Consider the following 16204-nt stretch of genomic DNA (forward strand, 5'->3'; position numbering starts at 1 on the left):
AGTGCAGCGGATTCTTGATTCAAGATGGCACAGGGGGCGCCTTCAGTACTTAATTAAATGGAAGGGTTACCCATTGTCAGAGGCTTCCTGGGTGAAGAGCGCAAACATTCAAGCTGATCGCCTTATAGCAAAATTCCATGCAGACCACCCGGGAAAGCCGGGGGGGTGCACAGCCAAGGAGGGGCTGATGAGACTAATCTTGTTGTGTTTTCCCTATGGGATAGGTGATGTCGCAGAAGTGAAGGGAGAGGGGCCGGATGTCAGCGTTCCAAATTAGGCTCTCTTCCAGCGCTGACATGAACAAGATGAAGCATAGAGCAGAAGCTTGATTTATTGCTGAGATGAACTTTTACCTAGTTTTTTGTATGTTACAGATAGTGTTTCCTGGGTGTCGAGGGTGGGGGCCACATTCCTGTGAAAAGAACGTGCCGGAATGTAGAGATGGATCTGCATGATGGTCAATGGGACATTGGGGTTGGAGAGCGGAAGAGGAGGGGGTTGGAAGGAGGGGCCAGTTTGGCTGCAACTTGAATCAGGAATGTCGGATTCTGCTATTCTTAAAATAAAAGTGATTCATTAGAGACTTTGCGCTTGAGAATGAAGTTTATTTAAGATAGCCCCGAAACCTGACACTGAGTTTACAGACTCAGCAGAATGGCTTTAATTTAAAAGAATTTGTCCTGGAGGAAATGGCAAGATACCACGAGACTGTGAACCAGAATCTTGAAAAATTTAGGCAGGAAATTAAAGAAATGATACAACTAAAGTATGATAATCTGCAACGAAAGATTGTGACAGTGACTAATGCTTTTTCAGAAATTGTTATAAAGATGGATACAAATATCAAGTTATTAGAGTCTAAAATGGAGGAAGTTGATGATAAGATTTATAATCTGGACAATAAAATACAAAGAATTGAAAATGATTTGATAAATGTTCAAGACAATAGTTTAGAAGTAAAGTCTAAAAAGGAAGCTGGTCACGAGACTTACAATGCAGAAGATATAAAGCAAGGGATTGAAAAAGAAGTTACAATGATGCAATACAGGCTCACAGAATTTGCGGTTAGAATGGGCGTTCGTTCTTACCTGATACGCCTCTTTTCTGACTGTCGGGCACGGCAGTCAGGATGGGTGGAGACGAGGGCTTCCAGTTGCGTCATGCTAAATGGAGGACTAGGAATTGTGTAGCTGCTTATCCTAGTTCTCCCTTTTCTGTGTCTGGCGGTTGTTCCTGCGCCATCGTGAGCCGTGGAGAGGCTTGCGAAGAAGGGGAGGCATCAGGGCATGCGAGGAGGTGGCCTTCCCGCATGCCGGCAGATTTCTTCTCAGGATACCAGCGCAGAAAGAGGGCGGCGTGGGATCGCCCCGAAATCGTGACTATACCAACTGGAGGGGAGCCCGCCAGCGTGGTGTAAGAATTCTACTTTACTAAGTTAGCTCAGAGCTGACTGAACCTCCTGCCTAAGAAACATATAAGATTTGCCATTTACTGGGGGAGCGGCTGAAACGGAGAAACGGCTGTCTTGTAAACTTCTTGCTGCTAGCTGTTATTTCCCCCTCAGAAGCAGTTATTGATCTCCCTTTGAACTTTTATATTATCAAAACTTCATCTTCTCCCTTTTTTATTTGAATATATTGTCTGTTGGATGAGGAATAATTGACTGATCTTGTTGAAGACATAGTGAGATTTTCTCTTTTACTTCTCTCTTTGTCACATTATCAGAAGAGGCGAGCCTTTTGCCACATCTTGACTTGATTTGATATTTTTTTTCTTCTTTCCCCACTGCTGAAGACGGAGACTGCCCTTGGTTGGTCTTGTACTGCCACCTAGTGGTGGATTGGGATATTACAACTAAAGGAAAGGAAAAGAAAGGAAAGGAAAGGAGGCGGGAAAAAGATATATATACACTGCCTCATACTAAACATTGAAAATAGACTAATTTGGATATATCAAGAGCTGATGGATTAACTTATTTGATTTAAAAGACTTGATTGATATATTTATTCAACAAAGAGTAGAGGAACAGTGGTTGTTTTCAGTTATGTCTACATCTTCAACTATTACTACAACAAATAAGAAAATTATCTCTCTGCCTACCGCTGTAACCCCAAATTCAACGTATTTAGCTTCTAGAAGAACATCGGAAGATACGTCGGCGACGGGGAAGACGCCCTCTATGCAGGCTCTTCAAAATATGTTACAAGCCATCCAGGAATCAATGGCTAAAAACCAGGAGTCGACATCTAAGAACTTTGAGGACTTGGGAGCAGATGTGAAAGCGGAAATGAGAGGGGTTAAAGAAGAAATTAAACAGATGCGAAGTGAACTGGGAGATATACGACAGACATTAATACAACAAGAGGAAAAAATGAAGGAGATAGAGAAGAAGACGGAGAAATGCGAAGGACGGATGGACAGTTGGGAGAAGAGACAAATAACCATAAATAGAGACTTAGAAGAAGAAATAATTTTTCTGGAAATGGAGAGATCTTCTTTTTTCCTTAGAATACAGAATGTGGCGGAAGAGAAAGGGGAAAAACTGGATGACATTGTAGGAGAAATAGTTGCAGAAACTTTGGAGGCAGATAGACTCATGATCCAACGGGATATTGATGAGGCCTTTAGAGTATTCACTAGTTACGCAAAAAGGAACAATCTTCCTCGGGAAATTCATGTTCGTTTTAACAAGAAAGCTTTGTGTGAGGAATTTTATAAATGAACAAGGGATCAAACTATTACATATAAAGGCCAACCGATGATAGTTTTGAAACAAATCCCACGTCGGGTAAGGGAACAGAGACGCAGATATCAATTTTTGACGACTTTCCTGAGGAAAAATGCAATTTCGTATCGTTGGTTATTGCCTGAAGGTTTATTGATGACATGGAGGGATAAGAAGGTGAGGATTCGGAGTCTTCAAGAAGCAAAAGAATTCATGGAACAATTTAATTTGTCAGAATTAGATGTTGAAGGAGAAGGGGAAAGTAGAAGTTTGGAGGAATCGCAAGAGGAAGAAGAGATAGAGGAGAGGAGAGAAGGAAAGGCGGGAAAGAAGGGCGGGGGAATACGAAAAGTCGAGGAATTAACAGCACCTCAGAGGGAGACAAGACAAACAGTTAAGAAGGCTATAACAGCGGGAAAGTAAAAACTTAGGTGAAAAAAGGAAATGGGGGAATTAGTGCGTTTGATATCTGTAAATATTAATGGTTTAAATGCTCCTAATAAACGTAGTAGGATTTTGAATAAATTAAGAAAGGCTAAGTATGATATTGTCTGCATGCAGGAGACTCATATAAAAAAAGATCAAAACCATTTGTTAGAATGCCGGGCGTTGGGTAAAACTTATACCTCATTAGCAGGTCAAAAAAAAAGAGGGATAGTGGTATATGTATGACATATGTATGAAATCCCAACAGGTTTTTGCTGACCAGGAAGGCCGGGTTCTCATGCTCGAAACAGGATGGGTGGAGACTTGGTTGAGTTTGATTGGACCGGGTCTGCAGAATGAAAGAAGTCCCTCCTCCTGATGTAGCTGTCAGTTTTGAGACAAGGGAGTAGCTTCAGAAGACGTGTCTAGGACAATAAAGGAGGAAGTTGCTGCAGAAGACGTGTCTAGGACGATAAGGAAGAAAATTAGAATTCCCGCCCCTCCCTGAGATCGATTACGCCACGGGCCGGCCCCCAAGCAGGGTGGGGCTGACTGCCGTGCCCGACAGTCAGAGAAGAGGCGTATCAGGTAAGAACCAACGCCCATTCTCCTGTAGTCGGGCACGGCAGTCAGGATGGGACATACCAAAGCCATGTGTCCAGTCGGGAGGGAGCCGGCCGGCCCGGGACTAGGAGACAGACCGGACCTGTTGCAGCACCCGTCAACCAAACGCTGCATCTGCCGAAGCGTATTTGTCCAAACGGTAGTGGCGAATGAACGGTGTCGGAGAGGCCCAAGTCGCCGCTCGACAGATCTCATCGATGGAAGCCCGGGTGGACCAAGCCACGGATGTGGCCGCACTCCGTGTAGAATGAGCGGTGACGTTGCGCGGGACTGGAAGAGAACGAACCTCGTAAGCAGTAGAGATACAGGCCCTAATCCAGCGACCCAGTGTGGTAGAAGAAATCTTTGAGCCCAAAAACGCTGGCAGGAACGAAACAAACAATGCGTCGGAACGACAAAAGGAAGCTGTACGAGAGATATACACCTTAAGGGCCCGATGGACATCGAGGGTGTGCCAACGTCTCTCCTGGGGGTGGCCCGGGGAAGGGCAGAAATTAGGAAGAACCACCTCCTGGGTCCGGTGAAAAATGGAATTAATCTTTGGGACGAAGGAGGGGTCCAGTCTCAGCACCACTCTATCCTGGTGGAACAGGCAGAGTTCCTTACGAATGGACAGGGCCGCCATCTCTGAAATCCGCTGGGCGGAGGTGACCGCCACCAGGAATGCCACTTTAAAGGAGAGATGCCTCAGGGAAACATCCCGCAGAGGCTCGAAAGGAGGACCGGTGAGCGTCGCTAAGACCGTTGGCAAATCCTAGGAAGGGTATCTGTGAATAGTAGGTGGCCTAATGTTGGAGGCTCCGCGAAGAAATTGGCGTATCAGTGGATCTTTGGATACCGGACCCGTAGAGGGGTTCGACAAAATGGTAGAAATAGCTGCTACCTGGCGCCGTAACGTGTTGGGCGATAGACCTGAGACAAAGCCATCTTGGAGGAATTTAATAACCAGCATGACCGAGGCTGAAGACGGTGATGGTGATGCCTGTCACATCACAGAGAAAAGGCCCTCCAGGTAGCCTCATAAATACGGGTAGTTGAAGCCCGCCGAGATGCCTGAATCGTGGATATGGCCCCTGCGGAGAGAGGGAGCTTGGTTAGGAGGCTCCGCTCAACCTCCATACGGCGAGCTGGAACCAGTGCGGGTCCAGGTGTTCCAGTTGTCCTTGAACGAGGACGATGAGGTCGTCCGGAATTCGCCACGGATCCTACACCGACAGAGATTTGAGATCGGCGAACCAGGGACGTCGATTCCAAAAGGGAGCAATCAGTATCACCTCTGCCCGTTCCTGTAGTAGCTTCCGTAACACCCTGGGGATAAGGTTGACCGGAGGAAATGCGTACAGCAGTTGATTGGGTGGCCAAGGGGTCAGCAGAGCATCCACCGCCTCCGCTCCCGGACAAGGGAACCTGGCGAAGAAGCGCGGGAGTTGGTGATTGGACGCGCTGGCAAAGAGATCTACCGTTGGTCGGCCAAAGCAGTGGATTATCTCCTGAAATAGCTGAGGAGTGAGAGACCACTCCGTGTTGTCCATGGCTGACCGACTGAGAGCGTCGGCCATTCGGTTCTGGGTCCCTGAGATGTGAGCTGCCCGTAATGAAGTCAAGTGTCTCTCTGCCCAGTATCCCAGGTGCTGAGCCTCCCGCATCAGGGCCTTGGAACGGGTCCCCCCGAGTCTGTTCACATGCGCTTTGGCAGTAACATTGTCCGTTAGAACAAGGACATCTCGGTGGCGGACATGAGCCCTGAAGGCCTTTAGAGCAAGGAAGATAGCCTGAAGTTCGAGCACATTGATATTCATTTGTTGTTCTCGAAGAGACCAAAGACCTTGAGTCAGGTTCGTACCCAAATGAGCACCCCAGCCGGACAAACTGGCGTCTGTCGTGAGGAGGAGGGGCTGAGGTTCCCGAAATCTGATGCCTTTGAGCAGTACTTCCGATGTCCACCAGGAGAGAGAGCGGAGTACCGGCCGAGGCAGAACCAATCTTGTGGCCGACGTGTCCCTATGTGCGCGTTGAAAGAGAAGTAGGAGCCATTGTAAATCCCGACAGTGCAAATGTGCCCAAGGGACTATACCAAAGGTTAAAACCATTTTGCCAAGAAGACGAGACAAGGAAAGGATCGAAGATGACCTCTGTCCGCGTATACTGGAAACTAGCTTCCGCAGGCTGGCAATTCGGTCAGGTGATAGAAAGACCTCTGATGTAAGGGTATCAATTACCGCCCCCAGGTGCTGAATGCGGGTAGTAGGGGTTAAGTGGCTCTTATCCCAATTAATAGAGAACCCATGGTCCTGGAGGACCTGCAGGGTGACCTTAATATCTGACTGTGCTTGCTGCCGTGATCGGGATAATATGAGAACATCATCTAAATAAAAGGAGATTCTGATGGGGACGGACGAGATGTAGCCCATGAGAGCTGCCATTATCTTAGTAAAGGCTCTAGGGGCCGAGGACAAACCAAAGGGTAGAGCCCTGTATTGATAATGTTTGTTATTATAACAGAAGCGGAGAAACCGATGATGGTCGGACAGGATGGGAACATGGAGGTAAGCTTCTGTTAAGTCTATAGATGATAAAAAATCTCCTTCCCGAATCCCGAGTAATATAGTTTGCAGGGAATGCATCTTGAACCGGCGGTATGTTATGTGCCGGTTCAATGATTTCAAATCAAGGATCGGGCGCCATCCTCCTGAAGTTTTAGGGACCAGAAAGAGGCGAGAGTAAAAACCTTCGCCCAGTTCGCTAGAAGGGACTGGCTGAATGGCCCGAATAGATAATAAGTGACGGATGGCAGCTTCCACCTGGGCCCTCTTAAGGGGATTAAGGGAAACTGGGCAACGTAAAAACCTACTAGGGGGAATGGAAACAAATTCTAGAGAAAGACCAAATTTAACAGTATTCTTTACCCAAGCATCAGACACCGATGCTTCCCATGAAGGGAAGAAAAGAGCCAAACGGCCCCCGAGCCATGAAGGCCCGTGACTCTTAACAGGTCCTCCGGAAGGGACGTCCTCTACCCCCACGGGCAGCCCTCCTGGGGGGAAATCTGGACCCCTGTCTGACCTGGTTATCTCGATTGAAGGATCCCCTCTGTTGGTCGGAATGGTGGGATCTCTGCTGGTAAAAGCTTGAGTCGGAACCTCAAAAGGACTGATTACGAAAGGAACCGGATGAACGATTGTCCGATCGACGAGTCATGGCCGGTAAAATCTTCCGGTGGTCCCTAGTCTCGATAAGAAGAGGCTCAAGGGAGGCTCCAAATAACTTATCGCCCGCAAAGGGAGATGAAGCTAGGCGCCACTTACTGCGAACATCCGCCTGCCAGGATCTTAACCAGAGTAGCCGACGAGCTGTAACTGCCGAACCAATGGCCTTGGCGGAAAACCTAGCGGCATTTAAGGTGGCGTCCACCGAAAACTCCATTGCCCCCCAAATCTTGTTTATATCCTGATGTGCCTGAACATCAGAAGGAGAAATACGACTTTGTAGCTGCTTTCTCCCGGAGAAGAAAAGTACTGCTGTATCAGGAGCAATAAAATCATCCGTGACAGAAATATCAGGAGACAGATTAGGCTCCAGGATGGATGAAGGGTTAGCTTCCACAGGAATGGATTCCGCTGAAGGGGCCTGGACAGTTAATGTGTCAGACTGCACCTTGGATGAGGATGCCGCTTTGTTACAGGCCTTCTCTATGGCCTTGTGCCGCCTCTCTTCATCCTTAGACATTTGGGCCTCCTGAGATATTTGGGCTCTAGGCTTTTTGGGAATAGAGGCTAAGGAGGATTCCCCTGGCAAACCCTTTCGTTTGTGGGAGCGTTTCCCTGTCTTGGGATCACCATGAGCCCTGGCGTCCGCCATTTTAGAAGGGCTATAAAATGGCCGCTGAGGAGAATAATCCGAGAATAAATCAGATAAGGACCCACCGATGGCCTGCGAGGCCGTAACTCACTGTGGTAGAGTAGGAGCCTGAAACTGGCCAAATGGGGCTCGTGAGTGCTTGCCAGCCGGTCGAAGCACTATAAAGGCAGGCGTAGAATCCCGCATGCTGAGGGGCCGCTAGCTGATGTCCGTGTTCCGCACGGGAAGAAATAGGCCCAGCTAAACCACATGGGCCGCTGTGGAGAAGCGCCTGCCAGCCGGCAAGGATGCTTTCAGAAAGGGAATGCTCGGGCGCGCAGCAGCCGCTGTCAATCTAAACGCAGTCCGATCGCCCTTCAGAGCCGGCAAAGTCGTCCGTGTTCCGCACGGGAAGAAAGGACCCAGACGAACCATGCGGGCTGCTCTAAAGAAGCGCCTGCCAGCCGGCCATGTCACTTACAGAACGGAGCGCTCGGGGTGCGCAGCAGCCGCTGTCAATCAAATTGCCGTCCGATCGCTCTCTCAGCGCCGCCAGAGCTAGCAAGGCCGAACGCGGCGGAGCGAACTCGTGCGCATGGCCGAAGATTACCAGCCGGCTATCAGACCTCCGATCTGTCGTCAGCGGAGCGAAACAAGCTCACACGCTGGAATAGGCTGCCAGCAGACGCAATTTAACGAGGTTTTCTCCCCTTTCTTTCTTTTTTTTTTTTTTAAACTGAAGAGCTGTCACTAGACACGACTGGTCCAAACTCGACCGAGTCGAAAAACTGACAGCTACATCAGGAGGAGGGACTTCTTTCATTCTGCAGACCCGGTCCAATCAAACTCAACCAAGTCTCCACCCATCCTGACTCCCGTGCCCGACTACAGGAGAATGAGAGGGTTACAGGAAAATAATAGAGATGATTTAAGAAAAATATCTGCTCAAGTTCTGGCCGGGATTTTAAAGGTTCATCCTGAGGAAGTATCTTGTAAGATTGACAAGGCCTATAGAATAAATTCTTGGATTGCAAAGCAAAGGCAATTGCCTAGAGATGTGGTGATTTACTTCACAGATAAAGAAATAAGAAATGATATTGTGCAAAAATCCTTTAATTCTACTCTACAATTGTATGGAAGAAAGATCTGGATATATAAAGAGTTGCCGCCTAAGATGCTAAAAGATAGAAAGAAGTTTGGATTTTTGGTGACTGAGCTAAAGAAACAAAACATCTCATTCAGGTGGGACATTCCAGTTGGTATAATATTGAGATATCAAGGAGAAAGATATCAGCTAAATACTGTTGAAAAAGCGGAAGAATTTTACTACAAGGTTCTCCAAAAGCAAAATCAACAAGAGATAGAAATTCAAGATAAGCAGAAGGAGGTGGAAGTAATGGAAAAACAACAAGTTACAGAGGTCTTTGTAGATGAGCCACTTCTGGATTCTCCTTCAGAGGTCTCAGCTGGACTACTTATAAATACAAGAGAGGCGGCTCTGGATTCTAATGTGATGACTTATCAAGTTACAGACCAGCATGGAAATCAATCAGTTGATATACAACTCATAGAACCAGAATGGAGATTTAAGCCACAAAAGCAAAACCAACAAGATCAAGTTATAGATCAGCATGAAAACCAAACAGTTGATATACAATTTATAGAAAGGAAATCAGGATGGAGATCTAACCCACAAAAAGTCAAGAAAAGAAGAAGCAGGTCTCACAAAAACAAAAACTTTTAAACTAAACAACAGTGTAATGCCAGTTATTTAAGAGATGATTGAATATATGAAAAGATAGTTGAGGCAAAGTATTGGTTTATATTATCCTGAGGAGAGTGACAGACCTCTGCAGTGCTGTATTTTTGGGATGTGAAAAGGGCCTTAAACTGAATGGATTGGAACTATCTTTTTTTTGGATTCTTTGATAAATGTACTACGTTTATGCTGAGCTACAAGGCTAGAGAGATATGGAATTGGGGCACACAGATGATCTGGCTGTTACCCTATTACGGTGGTTGGAATTAATAATTTGGATGAAAGACACCACTATAGACACTATATGGAATATAAATATAAAGTCACTCGGGTAGTTGTTTTTTTTTTTTTGGTTTTTTTTAGAAGATATTTGTTATTGATGGGGGCAAATGGTAATTGAAGATACTGAACATACTGTTGGAATTAGGATGTGATGTTACTCTAACATGGGTGATGGAGTTAACAATCCAGCTGAAAGACATTACAGAAGATATCATATGGATTATAAGCTTAAAGTCTTTTTTAAGAGGATTTTATTTACATAAGGGAATATTTTTTAGGTGTGGGCAGAAGAATAAAGATATTAAGAATTATTAAGTATGGTAGTTTTGTAGGAAAGTGGGTGGAGACAGGTTAGCTTATTGATTGTTTAGTTTAAGAAAAGGGATATTATGTTTAGATATGAATATATGTAAAAGATTTGAGTTAAGAGATATATCGATGGGGGTAGAGGAAATGGGTAGACTATGAATTGAATAAATGTTAAATTAGGATTTATTATATAGTCTTATAGTGGAAGGTTGCTTTGAAATGTTATATTAATATACATAAAAGATTTGATTTAAGAGATATATGTATGGGGGGGCAGAAAAAGGGTAGATTATGAGTAGAAATTGCCAAACTGGGAGATATAATATTATTATGCTAAATTAGGAGTTATTATATAATGTTATAGTAGAATGTTATTTTGAAATGTATAGTATAAGGGGGATATAATAATATTATTAGAAAGAAAGGGTTAGCATATGGGGGATGGAGTAAGGGGATGGTAAAGTATTATATAATTATATAATCTATATAATTTGGGTTTTATTTTGAAGAAGCCACAGAGGGAGGGGAGGGGGGGTTAGGGAGGAGGGGGGAAAAAGAAGGGGGAAAAAATTTGTATTTGAAAAACTTTTTCAATAAAAAAAAAGAAATCCATGGAAATTTCTCCCAAGGGTCTCTCGGGCATCGGCAATGGCTGGAGCAGACCTGGTGGGGCTCCCGTTGCCTCCTTTCGAGGTCTGGACAGATCATTAAAACCTTGAAGCACTGAGAAAAACCCGAAAGCTGTCCCCTAAACAAGTGAGGTGGACACAATACTTCAATCGATTTAATTTTATGTTAAAGTACTTACCCGGGGGGAAGAATTTTCTAGGAGATGCCTTGTAAATTCTACATGCCAGCCAACTACATAGCTTGTTATCCTATCTGTGCTGCTGTAAAAGGGCTAGTGGGCAAAAAGCAAAAGCTATTGTAGCAGGTGGCTAATTCCTCAGCACCCTGGAAAGAGGTCTCCATGGGTTTCATTGTTGGATGACAGGAAAGCTCTGGAAACACTCTAATTTGAGTTACCACCAATCCTTTTTCCAAAGAAGTATACTTTGTAGCATGCCAATGATCCCCTCTGCATGAACCCTGGCAAAATTTTTCATCCAACACATTTATCATGGGGATCACAAGAGGATCATAAGTGATCATGGAGTGCAGGTTCAATTCTCATTTTTGATAGGCATTTTTTGAAATTATTAGAAAACTACCCAGCGTCTAAGTTCCTCACATCATCCTCAAACTATGGGTGTCTATGAATGTAACAATGGTGTATTGGACCAATATTTTTTGATGTTTTGTCAATTACCAGCAAGACAATTGGACAGAATTACTCCCATTTGCAGAATTAGTGTATAACATGGGTGTCAAACTCGCCTCATCACATTGTCGTCATGTAACGTTTCACAATGTTTTTCCATTCACGGAGCAAGGGTGGGCATGGCCTGCATGTGACACACCTAGCCCGCGGGCTGCCACTTTGACACCCCTGGTGTATTACAACATAGCACATAGCAGCATTTCCAGGTTGCAACTGGTAGAGACTTTGTATGCTGGAACCAAGAAATGCCTAAATGCCTTTCCCTGAGTGGATAAAGCAATTGCAAACTACTTGGTCACTGGTCCACCAGGTGTTACATGAGGCTACAGAAAGTTTTTAAAAATATGCTGACAAAGAGAGCCCCGCAAAAGGACTTTCGTGTGGGGGTGAAGTTTATAAGTCTACCAAATATCTGCAATCTTCGAGAAAGCTTGGTTCTAAATTTGTGGCTCTTTCTCCATTATAAAAATTATTAACCTTGTTAACTGTTGAACTAAAATTACTAAAAAACCTTAGGAGGATTCACCCCATCTTCCACTGTAGTCTATTTAACGTGGCCAAAACCTCCTTACTACAAAGACCCCTCATCATTCAGGGAGAGCAACATTACAAAGTGAAGGAAATTTTAGACTCATGTCTACATAGGGGCAAACTCCAATACCTGATTTCTTGGAAACATTTCTCCTCATCGGAAGCCAAATGGGTGGCCACCCAACGGATGCAGGCACCTAATATCTTGCAGAGGTCCCATGCCCAGGATCCTGATAAGCCATGCTAAATATTAATTTTTCTGTTCCTTTCCGTTTCCAGGACTAACACAAGGAGGACAGAATGTCAGCTGCCACCTTGTCACCCCTATTATGTGGTGACAGATTGCCATGAACTGTGGGGGAATGAAGGGAGGTGGATGCTTGGGGGTGGGGTGGGGGACACCAAAAGTAGAAGCCATTTTATTTATTTATTTATTATTTAGTAATTAAATTTCTATACCGCCCTTCTCCAATAGGACTCAGGGCGGTGCACAGCCAAGATAAAAACAAAGCATACAAAATTTAAGAACAGTATTAAAATAATTAAATATTTTGGCCGAAATTAAGATAACCCAATTTAAAATCAATTTAAAATTTAACTCAGGCCAGCCCAGCTTGTTGAAATAAATAGGTTTTCAGGGCCCGACGAAAAATCCGGAGGTCTGTTATTATACGTAACTCTGGGGGAAGGTTGTTCCAGAGGGTGGGCGCCGTCACAGAGAAGGCTCTCCCCCTGGGGGTCGCCAGCCGACATTGTCTGGCGGACGGCACCCTGAGGAGGCCCACTCTGTGCGAGCGTACTGGCCGGTGGGAGGCTATTGGTGGCAGAAGGTGGTCTCGTAAATACCCCGGCCCTAAGCCATGGAGCGCTTTAAAGGTGGTCACCAACACCTTGAAGCGCACCCAGAAGACCACTGGGAGCCAGTGCAGCTCGCGCAGGAGAGGTGTCACATGGGAGCGCCTCGTCGCCCCCATAATCCCCCGCGCGGCCGCGTTCTGGACCAGCTGGAGCCTCCGGGTGCACCCCAGGGGGAGCCCCATGTAGAGAGCGTTGCAGTAGTCCAGGCGGGAAATGACTAGTGCCTGAGTGACTGTGCGTAGAGAGTCCCGATCTAGAAAGGGGCGCAGCTGGCGTATCAGGCGAACCTGATAAAAAGCCCCCCTGGCCACGGCCATCAAATGATCTTCTAAAGACAGCCGTGCGTCCAGGAGGATGCCCAAGTTGCGAGCCCTCTCCGTGGGGGCGAGTGATTCGCCCCCAATAGCCAGCGATGGCGTCAGCTGGCTATATCGGGACGCTGGAAGCCACAGCCACTCGGTCTTGGAGGGGTTGAGTCGGAGCCTGTTTCTCCCCATCCAGGCCCGCACGGCCTCCAGACACTGGGACATCACTTCAAGGGCATCGTTGGGGTGGCCTGGGGTGGAGATGTACAGCTGGGTGTCATCAGCGTACTGATGAAACTCCACCCCAAAGCCACGGATGATCTCACCCAGCGGCTTTACATAAATGTTGAGATGCTGCTCCTAGGTCACCCATCTACAAAAAGGGAAAGCTACATACCAACCTGGATTCACCAATTATAATAGAAACATCTTGTAAAAACTTGATTGGTGGGCAAGAGGCAGACATGTGGGGGGAGTAGAATTTAGGGATTTGGCGTGCATATCACAGCACATGTTCTGGCTTTGCATTACTGTAGTTCACTTGATCTCTATTAAACTATCTATTTCTCAACAAATGGAGCTAATAATGATTCTTACTTAGAGCCTGTAGTACAGTGGACTAAAACACTGTTATTAACTGTTATTAACATCTGCTGCTTGCAATTACTGCAAGTTCAAATCTCACCAGGCTCAAGGTTGACTCAGCCTTCCACCCTTTCAAAGATAGGTGAAATGAGGATCCAGATTGTGGGGGCAATAAGCTGACTTTGTATAAATATACAAAAGTATGAAGGCTTTGCTTAATGCATTGTAAGCCGCCCTGAGTCTCCGGAGAAGAGCGGCATATAAATTAAAAAAAGCAAAGGAAAAGCAAGCAAGCAAGCATGGGTCCCCAACCCCAGGGCTGAGGCCCACTACTGGGCCTTAAGCCTTTTGTAACTGGGCCATGAAAGTGGAAGGTGAGTGCATGCATGCATCCCCGCTCACATAAGCGGGTGAGCACAGGTGCTCCATTGTGCAAGCAGCATATGCAAATGAAGTTGCATGCAACCTTGCCAGCTACTCACATGGAATCATATACCCTTCCCTCCTTGCCAGTCCAGAAAGCCAAAAAGGATCGAGAATTCTAAATTTAAAGGATCAATCTGAGGCAGGTCTGACAAAAGATGTTTTGGTTTACTTCTTGAGGAGAAGCATAAAAGAAGAGATATTAATCACTTTGAATAAAAGTTGAGGATTGATGGTAAAGATATAAGCGTTTTGAAAAAAAGAAAGGATTACTCAGTTTTTACAGAACTTTTAAAAACAAAGGTCCCATTTCTTTAGGATAAATTGGAGAGTGATCTCTACTTTGCACCAACAAAGATTTAGACTGAATTTGTTTCAGAAAGCTTCATTACTATATGTGGGACACAACTGGAATAGGAGTCAATGAAATTGGTTCAAAAAGCAACAGATATTCAACTCCAAGATACATAACAAGCTGTGGAGATGGGAACCACAGATAAAGGTTTTGATAGTTTCTTTGCCTAAATAGAATTTAAAATATGTAACATGGAATATAAATGGGGCTAATGCCCTTCACAAGAGGAAGATCTTTCACTATTTGAAAAAAAATTGAATCAAGATGTGATACGTTTGCAAAAAATATCAGGAAAAAAAGATTTAAAACATTTGATAACTACAACGTTGGGAGATGAATTTATATCGGCAAATGGAAAAGTTAAATGGAGTTGTTTTATACATAAAATCAAAACTGAAGACACATCTCTTATTGACAGAAGAACATTGTAGATATGTGGTGGTGGAAGTGAAGACGCAGGGGATGATGATGATGATGATGATATTCGTTGCATAGTTAGCCAGATGTTCAGATTGGGTTTGGCATTTTTGTCTACCAAGCAAGTCTTTTCCAGGGATCTGGATTAGGCAGATGTGAATGTTTGATAGTATTACAGATATCATTGCAGGATGTACCGCATTTTTCGGAGTATAAGACGCACTGGAGTATAAGACACAGCTTAGTTTTTGGGGAGGAAAATGGGGGGGGGAAATCTGCCTACCAGGTATTCATCTGGTTAGCGTCCTTAGTCTGGTCAGCTTCAGGACATTCGTTTGCTGGTTTTTATCCCATGCCTGGGGATAAAAAACAGCTTCTAAAGCACAACTGATCTTTGGAGAGAGAAGCATTGAGAAAAGCAGGCAAATCACGGACATCGCTTTACTCGCTAGCGCATCATTAGGGCTGAAAAAAAACCTTCACCGCTGAGAGTCAGAGGGAGCAGGGGAAAATCACTTCACTGAAAAAAAGCTTCTAAAGCACAGCTGAGAGTCGGAGGTAGATGCTTCACTCGCTAGCACGTTAGGGCTGAAAAAAAGCTTCAAAAAAGCTACATTCGGAGTAAGATACACCCAAATTTTCAGCCTCTTTTAGGAGGGAAAAAAGTGTGTCTTACACTCCGAAAAATACAGTAAGCTGTTCCTAGTAAACCCTCCTTTTTGAAAGTTGACTGATGCTGACTTTGTTGATGTTGATGGTTATCAACTGGTGCATTACTATTGGGACTACCTTTGCTTGTTTCTGCCATTATAATTATGGTTCGTCACAGTCAACAAGATGTTCAGATTGGGTTTGGCATTTTTGTCTACCTATCAAGTCCTTTCTAAGGATCTGGGATACCGTGGAATAGGCAGATGTGGATATTTTTTTTTTTTTAATTTGATTTATATGCCGCCCTTCTCCGGAGACTCAGGGCGGCTTACAATGTGCTAAGCAATAGCCTTCATACTTTTGTATATTTATACAAAGTCAGCTTATTGTCCCCACAACTGGGTCCTCAATTTACCTACCTTAGAAAGGATGGAAGGCTGAGTCGACCTTAAGCCTGGTGAGAATTGAACTCGCAGTAATTGCAGGCAGCAGATGTAAGTGGATGTTAATTAGTCTGCTGAGCCACCACAGCTCATTTTTATTTATTTTTATTTTATTTGATATTTGATGGTGTTACAGATATTGTCAAACAATAGAAGCTGTTTCAAATAAAGCTGCCTTTTGCAATTGACTTGATGGTGGGTTTTTCAATGCCAATGGTGTTCAAGTGGTGCTCCAATTGTTTGGGATTGCACCTAAGGCATCTATTACTATTGTGACTACCTTTGCTTGCTTTTGCCACAGTTGTTCTATTTCTGTTTGCAGGTTTGTATTTTGTGATATGCACTCCAATTCT

General features: G+C 44.9%; 2 protein-coding genes across 35 annotated transcripts in view; one reads left to right on the forward strand and one right to left on the reverse strand.

Moving 5' to 3' along the window:
- HDAC4 (histone deacetylase 4) overlaps positions 1–16204 on the reverse strand; it is a 555425-nt gene that overhangs the window by 484905 nt on the left and 54316 nt on the right. The window lies entirely within an intron of this gene.
- LOC148116646 (uncharacterized) lies at positions 2164–12099 on the forward strand. Its single transcript, XM_087894935.1, has 7 exons — positions 2164–2702; positions 2874–3144; positions 4368–4500; positions 5590–5798; positions 6858–6978; positions 8598–9071; positions 12094–12099. Exons 1-7 carry the CDS (start codon positions 2180–2182, stop codon positions 12097–12099), a joined length of 1737 nt encoding a protein of 578 aa, XP_087751061.1. The 5' UTR covers positions 2164–2179.

The sequence above is a fragment of the Pantherophis guttatus genome, chromosome 1 (assembly GCF_059756535.1).
Source record: "Pantherophis guttatus breed Tessera chromosome 1, ASM5975653v1, whole genome shotgun sequence".
NCBI lineage: Eukaryota > Metazoa > Chordata > Lepidosauria > Squamata > Colubridae > Pantherophis > Pantherophis guttatus.

What these genes read in the sequence shown, in the direction of transcription:
- LOC148116646 (XM_087894935.1), top strand. Translation starts at nt 2,180, where the DNA reads ATGCAGGCTCTTCAAAATATGTTACAAGCCATCCAGGAATCAATGGCT. An exon ending in ATGTGCGCGTTGAAAGAGAA is followed by an intron (nt 5,799 to 6,857) that starts GTAGGAGCCATT and finishes TCTCGATTGAAG; the next exon opens with GATCCCCTCTGTTGGTCGGA. An exon ending in CGATCGACGAGTCATGGCCG is followed by an intron (nt 6,979 to 8,597) that starts GTAAAATCTTCC and finishes CATCCTGAGGAA; the next exon opens with GTATCTTGTAAGATTGACAA.